The sequence below is a fragment of the Oncorhynchus nerka genome, linkage group LG22, assembly GCF_034236695.1.
Source record: "Oncorhynchus nerka isolate Pitt River linkage group LG22, Oner_Uvic_2.0, whole genome shotgun sequence".
In the NCBI taxonomy this organism is placed as follows: domain Eukaryota; kingdom Metazoa; phylum Chordata; class Actinopteri; order Salmoniformes; family Salmonidae; genus Oncorhynchus; species Oncorhynchus nerka.
The window spans coordinates 62,419,941-62,429,351 of NC_088417.1; the positions used below are offsets into that span (position 1 = coordinate 62,419,941).

The 9,411-nt window shown below is 42.9% G+C and overlaps 2 protein-coding genes across 2 annotated transcripts in view; both read right to left on the reverse strand.

The window, feature by feature from the left end:
* Positions 1-222: 222 nt before the first annotated feature.
* On the reverse strand, positions 223-6,956 carry mks1 (MKS transition zone complex subunit 1). Its single transcript, XM_065007297.1, has 18 exons — positions 6,627-6,956; positions 6,296-6,417; positions 6,108-6,163; positions 5,859-6,014; positions 5,590-5,687; positions 5,297-5,425; positions 5,064-5,168; positions 4,826-4,934; positions 4,529-4,585; positions 4,290-4,332; positions 4,123-4,185; positions 3,854-3,924; positions 3,695-3,764; positions 1,940-2,047; positions 1,700-1,833; positions 1,518-1,600; positions 1,198-1,295; positions 223-1,066 (listed from the first exon to the last, which is right to left on the reverse strand). Exons 1-18 carry the CDS (start codon positions 6,701-6,703, stop codon positions 963-965), a joined length of 1,683 nt encoding a protein of 560 aa, XP_064863369.1. The 5' UTR covers positions 6,704-6,956; the 3' UTR covers positions 223-962.
* A 2,114-nt stretch (positions 6,957-9,070) lies between these two features.
* LOC135563707 (uncharacterized) overlaps positions 9,071-9,411 on the reverse strand; it is a 39,441-nt gene continuing 39,100 nt past the window's right edge. Inside the window, exon 8 of the mRNA XM_065006815.1 lies at positions 9,071-9,361. Within this exon, the coding sequence (XP_064862887.1) occupies positions 9,071-9,361 (291 nt within the window). The remainder of the gene's footprint in view (positions 9,362-9,411) is intronic.

A 9,411-nucleotide genomic window follows, 5' to 3' on the forward strand; every position in this document is an offset into this window, starting at 1 on the left:
GTACAGGCTTGATACAACCTGGACTTTACTAGGTAGACCTGTGCTCATCTCATTTCTCCCAAAGGTAAACATGTATTTGACTAAATGATAGCAGAGTAATGTTTCATATAAAACATGGGAAAAGAAGGTATAGAAAGCCTCAGACATTTTACTTTTTAAAGATGTGAATCTAAAATAGGTATATCTCAGCTTTATTATAAAATCAATTGACAAACTATGATAACAAAACATGGAAAATACTTTATCATCTGACACCGCGCTATAAAGTCGCTCTTAAAATACTGTATCAGAAGCACATATAAAATTAGTATACAAAACATTAAGAACACCTACTCTTTCCATGACATAGACTGACCAGGTGAATGAAGGTGAATGCTAGGATCCCTTATTGATGTTACTTTTAAATTCACTTCAAATCTGTGTAGATGAAGGGGAGGGGACAGGTTAAAGAAGAAGTTTTAAGCCTGGAGATAATTGAGACATGGATCATATTTGTGTGTCGTTCAGATTGTGAATGGGCAAGACAAAAACATTTAAGTGCCTTTGAACGGTGTATGGTAGTGTCAGGCGCACTGGTTTGTGTCAAGAACTGCAACGCTGCTGGGTTTTTCACGCTTAACAGTTTCCCGTGTGTATCAAGAATGGTCCACCACCCAAATGAAATCCAGCCATCTTGACACAACTGTGGGAAGCATTGGAGTCAACATGGGCCAGCATCCCTGTGAAATGCTTTCAACACCTTATAGAGTCCATGCCCCGACGGATTTAGGCTGTCTCAGTAAAAAAGGGGGGTGGTCCAAGGTGTTCCTAATGTTTGATATATTCAGTCTATACAGGTGTACATGCATAGTAATAATTACAGATCATAAACGGACGGCTGTTGAACAGGGAGATGGAATTTCCTCAGCATTTTCTTACAGGTGAATGCTGTGCTGCCTACTGTATGTAAACCATGTACGTGTCTATGCAGTGGACTCAGAGTTTTGTTGGGCTGTAGTGTTTATGAGGTCTCTGGGAAGACTCTCTCTGGCCTCCTGCATCCGTCTCCTGGCCCTCTGGAATGCCTCTGCCAATTAGAGCACAAATCGATTGTTTACCAGACTACTTATTTTCTTTCACTCAGCATATTGTGTACCAGCATCTTGACATTTTGTTATTCTTTCTCAATGATTTGTATTTGGACATTACATTCCTTACCCAGGACATTATAGACAGAACCTTGCTGACTGAAGCCTCCCAGCTGGTCCAGAACACTCTGCCTCCTCTTCTTCAGGGTGCTGGCATCAACAAATGCCCTTCACAAAAGACAAACAGAGTGATGTCAAACAAACAGAGAAAATATGGCCCAAATGGAAAGAATCCAGATCTCTAGAAGTCTGAACCTTTTTCATTCTGCTGCTTTACCCCATACTAAAAGAACATAATACTGTAGACCCCTCATAAATAATCTGTAAATATTCAATGTGGTATTTTCATCTGTGCAACCAACAGAAAGTCTTGACTTAAACCAGACTCACCTGGCGTGCTGGATACAATGGAGGTTGAAGGTGACGCTGCCAGTGGTCTGTGTGCGGAAGCCAAAGCGACTCAGCCGCTCTCCCTACACAGACAGTGTTAGCTAGACTTGTATTTAAATACTTCTCTTCGAAGTCAGTGTTTTCAGGACTTTATTCAGAGAATTGCAGTATTTTCTTTGTACCTTGAAGGTTCCTGGGACTCTGACGTAACTGTAGTCCTCCAGCTCAGGGGATCCACCAATGAAGAAGCGTCTCAGTTCTGACACTGTTCCCGTCTGGAGCGGTCTCCACGTATGACATGTTATTGTATGCTTCCCTATGGGATACAGACACACACAGCCAGAGTAGATCATCATTTACGCTACTGTCAGAAAACAATTCTGACTGTCATTGAACAGCACCATGCTCTATATAAATCTTACCAGGGGTGGAAGGAATGACCAGGTAGCCATAGCCTTCATTTCTGTAGCGCTGCCAGAAGTCCAGGGAGAGGACTTTGAAGTACAGAACTGGCCATTGGGGGAGGGATTCTATGACAAAATAATTAGCAGGAAAATGAAAGAAATGCCATATGAAGAAATGTTGTGATAAAATGCATGGAGCCCTGAAAACACCTGGTACAAATACAATAATTATGTTTAGGAATACAATATAAACTAAATATTCATTTTGATACAAATACAATATAATAGTGCATTTGTAAAGTATTCAGACCCCTTCACCTTTTCCACATTTTGTTACGTTACAGCCTTATTCTAAAATGGATTAAATAGTTTCCCCCCCTCATCAATATACACATAATACCCCATAATGAAAAAGTAAAAACAGGCCTTTAGAAATGTTTCTAAATAAATATCACATTTACATAACTATTCAGACCCTTTACTCAGTACTTTGTTTAAACACATTTGGCAGCAATTACAGCCAAGTATTTTTGGATATGACGCTACAAGCTTGGCACACCTGTATTTGGAGAGTTTCTCCCATTCTTCTCTGCAGATCCTCTCAAGCTCTGTCAGGCTGGATGGGGAGCGTTGCTGCACAGCTAATTTCAGGTCTCTCCAGAGATGTTCGATCAGGTTCAAGTCCGGGCTTTGGCTGGGCCACTCAAGGACATTCAGAGACTTGTCCCAAAGCCACTCCTGCGTTGTCTTGGCTGTGTGCTTAGGGTCGTTGTCCTGTTGGAAGGTTAACCTTTGCCCAGTCTGAGGTCCTGAGCACTCTGGAGCAGGTTTGCATCAAGGATCTCTCTGTACTTTGCTCCGTTCATCTTTCCCTCAAGCCTGATTAGTCTCCCAGTCCCTGCCGCTGAAAAACAGCCCCACAGCATGATGCTGCCACCACCACGCTTGGCCAGGTGATGAGCGGTGCCTGGTGTCCTCCAGGCGTGGCGCTTGGCATTCAGGCCAAAGGATCTTGTTTCTTATGCTCTTAGAGTCCTTTAGGTGCAAACTCCAAGCGGGCTGTCATGTGCCTTTTATTGAAGAGTGGCTTCCGTCTGGCCTCTCTACCATAAAGGCCCGATTGGGGGAGTGCTGCAGAGATGGTTGTCTTTCTGGAAGTTTCTCCAATCTCTACAGAGGAACTCTGGAGCTCTGTCAGAGTGACCATAGGGTTCTTGGTCACCTCTCTGACCAAGGCTCTTCGTCCCCGATTGCTCAGTTTGGCCGGACGGCCGGATCTAGGAAGAGTTTTGGGGGTTACAAACTTCTTCCATTTAACAATGATGGAGGCCACTGTGTTTTTGGGGACCTTCAATGCTGCAGAAATGTTTTGGTACCCTCCCCAGATCTGTGCCTCGACACAATCCTGTGTCTGAGCTCTACGGACAATTCCTTCGACCTTATGGCTTGGTTTTTGCTCTGACATGCACTGTCAATTGTGGGACCTTATATAGACAGGTGTGTGTCTTTCCAAATCATGTCCAATCAATTGAATTTACCACAGGTGGACTCCAATCAAGTTGTAGAAGCATCTCAAGGACGATCAATGGAAACAGGATGCAACTGAGCTCAATTTCGAGTCTCATAGCAAAGGATATGAATAGGATCGGTTTTCACTTTGTCATTATGGGGTATTGTGTGTAGATCGATTAGGGGAAAAAATATTTCATCCATTTTAGATTAAGGCTGAAACATAACAAAATGTGGAAAGAGGGAATTACAATGCAAATTCACCCTCTGTCTCATCCTCTCTCCTGAAGAATGACTCAAAGCTGAATGGGTAGCTGAAGAAAGCCACGTCGTCCTGCAAGCATAATAAAAGCATGTTCAGATATTTGCCTATGTCTCTAATAAGAACATAGATTAATGTGAAGACCTGAAGTATGTCCCCACCTTTCCTATGGTCTTTGTGCGACATGTCTGAGTCACGCCAGAGAGAGAGTGGAATGGCAGAGTGGACCAATCTAGGCAGAACAGGGAAGGTAGGGTTAGTTGAAAACAACTTGTTAAAAACAACCAGCTATATTCTCTAAAGAGACAGGAATTTTGTTGTATATAGAGCTTACAAAGTTAAATGATGTAAAAGACATACAGTATATTGACAATATGTGTAAGAAGTGGGATATTTTTCTCTATAAAGTTGACCGTTTATTTTGACTCACTGTGGGGCAGCTCCAGGAAAAAGTGGACATATAAGTTGTCATATTCAAAGCCTTTGGCTGAGTCTGGAGAGCAGAGAAATTGTCACTACAGGAGACCTAAGGAAGTGCCTATTTTAAAATACAGTATATTGAGAAGTCATATTATAACTGTCTCTCCCATTACTGACCTATTTCTCCATTCACCAACAGACGCAGAATTCCAGGGGGTGGCTGAAGGACACAAACACAGACTTAATCCATCCCATCATTTCATACATTGACTTGGCATTTCACCAAAACACCTGAAATGTATGGGTTTCTGAGCATTAGTGCGTAATTGAATGACCAAATACTGAGCTAATACCGCAGGTGACCTTTGCTGATTAAACAACTTGTGTTAAGGATCTGTCACAGACTACATACATACCATTTCAAAGTCCTGGCCAACCAAGCTGTTGAGGTAGTCTTTATGACGTACATAAAGCTGAAAGGAGAAAAAGAGAGGAGGTCATCGTCATAGAAAAGACTCTAACCTGCCAGAAAGACTATAATAATATTTCATCAGTGTACTGTATGTACATGCATGGACAAATCTGACATTAGGCCACTTTGGGTTACAAAAACATCTTCCAAGTTTTGATTTTGGGATGAACAAAATCAAGTATTATACAAGTATTATTACAGTGCACCAACAGTGAATAACACTACACACTCAGTCACTCACATCTTTATACATGCGCTGTTCCCGTTCCTTCTCCTCTGGTCTGATGCCTTCTGACACGTTCTCCAGGGTTAGACGCCACACCTCCCTCTTCTCCCCCTCCGTCTCAACTCTGGGCACAAACACACAGCATCATAACACAGTCAATGGCTTGTACTGTATGTATTCTGCTACCAAGTAAGTGACCCTTACTTGAGCTAGGGGTAAAACATTTTGACTTCAGCGGGTGCGGGTCACTTGCCTGTAGGGCTCCTTGCCTTTGTTGAAGTCTGGTTTGATGGTAACCACTCCATTTCCATCTGCTCTTATCGTGCACAACAAGCATTCCTTCTCCTTTTGGCCAAGTCTGAGAAATACAATAATAAAATGCCACTTTTCAATGCCTGAATTGGAATCTACTTCAAAGTTATTACATACAAAGCAGTGTAATAAGTGTATAGGCTACATAGTGGTTTTTCCCCTTGTGCTACTCACTTCCCCGGTGGTCCCAGGTCCCCCATGATGTGCATGGTCTGTACAGGTGTGTTGACCACGTGGCTGGTCTTCACAAAGTCCTCCGAGGGCTCCCAGGTAATCAGCCTGGACTTGGGGATGGTGCTGTCACTGCAGACCAACAGAATACCACAAACACATTTTGCATACAAGGGTATGGTGTAATGTGAACATACCGGTACACTGTTTGTCTTCAAAGCAGCACAACGCATCAATGCTGCTTCAATTACATTCACTTTAATAATAATTCACTTTGGTGAGTAACAGGGACCTACACTGGGCGTCTGTCCTGTCGTCTGTGTCTGACATTGGCCATCCTTTCTGCCAGGAAAGTAGGGTTGGACTTGACCTGCGTCACCATACTCTGGGAATGCTGTAGTGAGTATATCAAAAACAGCTTTAAAACAATTACGTTTCTTTGGGACAGATATTAGGTAAATGCTACTACAATACTGGACAACCCACTCCTCTTGAGGAATTACATCTGTCCAGGATGGATTGTTTTGAAAAACATTAATGAAATGGAGAATCAGTAGAAACTCACCCCCTCCCAATTGGTGAAGCGGTCAAAATCGGTGTAGGTAAAAATCCTGCGGTTCCGTCTGCCCCTGGTCCGCTCCTGAGCCATGATCTCTGTGTGGTATTGTCTCTCCAGTGGAGTCTGGCATACTGACTCACTCTGGAACAAATCCACTTCATACTGCACACACACACACACACCTTACCATGCAACATCAAACTATCCTAAACAGTAAAGTCTTATTTGTTATAAGGACACTGGTAGAGGACCTACCTGACTGAACAGCTTCTCCTGCCAGCCTACCACTAACTCCTCATCATCATCTCCGGCTGAAAACAAAACCAAGATGTTGTGGTCCATATCTAGCCACCACGAAAATAACATCTACTCAACTAAGAAGCATCTAACATCATCTTTATTTTTCACATCATCATCTTTCTGTTTCAAAACAGTGTTAATACCTGATTGAGACTGTGAGTTGAGGGTGTCCAGCTCAATGCCTCCCCTCTCCTGTTGAGTCCAAACCTGCTGCTGAAGGTGTTGGGAGAGGGCTGCTGTGGAGGTGACTCTCTGAATACGGATCCTGTAAACACCATTGTAAATACAAACAAAGTAAACAGGATTCTAGCTAGCTAAATGCCATGTTTTCATGGCAAACTCAGGGATCAGGTCAAGCAATATACTGGGTGTTTATCATCATCTGCTTTGAGAGCTAACGTTAGCTAACGACAGTGTCTTGCTTGTATGGCAATGCAAGGACTAAAAGCCACACAAACGCCAACTGCAACTTACTTCATTGTAAGGTTTTTGACAGCATCCCGGGAACGATAGACAGCTTCTCCCGTGTCGGTGCTCCAGCCGTCTGCCATGTTGTTACGTTGGGAACTTATGTATTGATGCTTGCTAGCTAGGTTAGCTAGCTATGCTGCAGTTGGTGGCTTAATAAATATTATTATTAGCTAAATAGGAAGCTAACGTTAGCTTAACTAGCAACATACACACGCGCGCTATGTATCTAGAAGAAATATGGTTTGCAGCAGGCAATTTACTAGCTAGCCAATTTTGTAGCTAGTACTTTTCACAAGCGTCTGCTCGTTGCATGGTAACAACTGTCTGCCAGACTGGTTGGGTTTCTGGCGAAAATACAACTATTTATTGGTTCACTACCGCCACCTACCGTGAGATACAGTCCAGAGCAGCAGAATAAATCCCCCACTGATAACAGGTAAGATAATATCAGTATAATAATATTCCCTTGATGTAAAAAGTTTAAGAACCCCTGATGTAATTAATTAAGACAAAAATCTGTCTGACACAAATAATTGGAATTTAAAAAGCTTTATTGGAAATTCACGTTTCAAACAGCACAATTCAAGTACAGATGAGTGTAGCTAAATCAGATACATGCTAATTTAGTAAATGTGATGCAGTCTTCCAGTCCCAGTTCATTTATACTCTTTTGACATGCTTCAGACCAGATGCATGCTCCACTTCAGTGTACAATGGTCCTGGATTTGCATATCAATGTGTTTGAAGCTTTTACGTTCTGCATCTCCCTGCTGTCTTTCATCTGAAGCCATATCCTCCAAGGTCTAAACAGGTGTAGATTTCCATCTCTGTGTGGGAGACCAGATATTGCAAGGAGACCAGTAAGGGGCCCTCAACTCTTCACTTTGGCCAAAGGAGACCTAAGACCCCAATACCAGTGACACTGCCCTAAGGTTGGTGCTGTCCTTTGGATGAGACTGTTGAGACAGAGGTCTTATCTCTCTGTGGTTACTAAAGATGTCATGGCACTTATGACATGAGTAGAGGTGTTGACCCTGCTTCTCCTGGCTATATTTCCAAGCCTAAGCATGTAAATCCAACTCATTATCATATGCTATATGGGGATCAATATCTTTCTTTTTTTTAAATAATGCTGCATGCCTCAAAATATAAGAATGAGACCAATATATGTATTTTGCTGATCATAGTTCCTGTCTCTGAAATTACGTTTGTGTGTGTTGTAGGAATAACCAATACTCAAAATCTGTGTGTGTGTGTGTGAGTGTGTGTGGGGTAGAAGTAATAGTTGGCCATTATTTCTTTGAACATCTCAGTTTGGACAGCAGCCACTGAAGAAACCTGTCAATCAAAAACCACAGGAGAATAAATAGTTTTATAAACTGGGTGGTTCGATCCCTGAAAGCTGATTGGCTGAAAGACGTGGTATATTTAAGCAAAAATGCACGAGGGGGTGTGGTATATGGCCAATATACCACGGCTAAGGGCTGTATCCAGGCACTCCGTGTTGCGTCGTGCTTAAGAACAGTCCTTAGCCGTGATATATTGGCCATATATCACACCTTCTTGTGCCTTATTGCTTAAGTTTGCACTTACACATCAGATAGCTGCTCACAGCTAAGGAGTGCCTGGACACAGCCCTTAACCGTGGTGTATTGGCCATATACCACAAACCCCCAAGGATTCTTATTGCTATTATGAACTGGTTAACAACGTAATTAGAGCAGTAAAATTAAATACTTTGGCATACCTGTGGTATACGGTCTGATATACCACGGCTGTCAGCCAATCAGAATTCAGGGCTCGAACCACCCAGTTTATAACAGGCCTTATACCACGAGTATGACAAAACATTTATTTTTACTGCTAATTACGTTGGAAACAATAGCAATAAGGCACCTCGGGGGTTTGCGGTATATGGCCAATATACCACGGCTAAGGGCTGTATCCAGGCACTCCGTGTTGCGTCGTGCTTAAGAACAGCCCTTAGCTGTGATATATTGGCCATATATCACACCTTCTTGTGCCTTATTGCTTAAGTTTGCACTTACACATCAGATAGCTGATCTTTCTCTGCTACCTCATTCTATTTCTCTAATTCTCTAGTCTAGTATTCCCTGGTTATGTTCCACTTCTCCCTCCTCTATTTCCTCACCTCTTCCTCAGACTCTTCTTTTCCTCTTTCTTGTCCTCCTCCTTACTTTCTCCAACATTTCCCATCTGTTGCGTCTTACTGGCCTTCTCTTGCTTCAATTGATTTTTGGCCTTGCACTTCTTTTTCTTATTGACCTTCCCTTCCTGAATATTTTGGACAAGCAGATAAAGTAATGTAAGTTTATGGGTTCTCTCTTCTCTTGAGCTACTATACCTAGAGCTATACTATACTAGAGAAGGACTTATGCTATACTATAGAAGGACTTACGGCCAATATTCCCTTCTTGTATTTCCTCTCACCTGTGGGGCCACTCCAGCCATTTCCTGGAGCAGCTTCCTGCGGTCTCGCTCAGGTTAGTGATGGGAGCTAGGCGAGGGCTGTGGCGGTATGGGAAGTTCTCTGTTCGGGGCGGAGCGATAATGACAGGGTTGAGAGGAGTCCGAGGCCTTGGAACATTTACTGGGTAGGGAGAGCCTACAGCAGAGGGCAGGGCCCGTAGGGCTTCAGCCAGTGTCCGGTGTGCTGAGGTTACAAGAGGAGAGAGGCCATTCTTGACAGATACAGGACCTGAGACCTTCCCTGGGCTCTGTAGGACCAGAAAGTAAAGTAACATATCAGGAAAGTGCTATGTTCAAC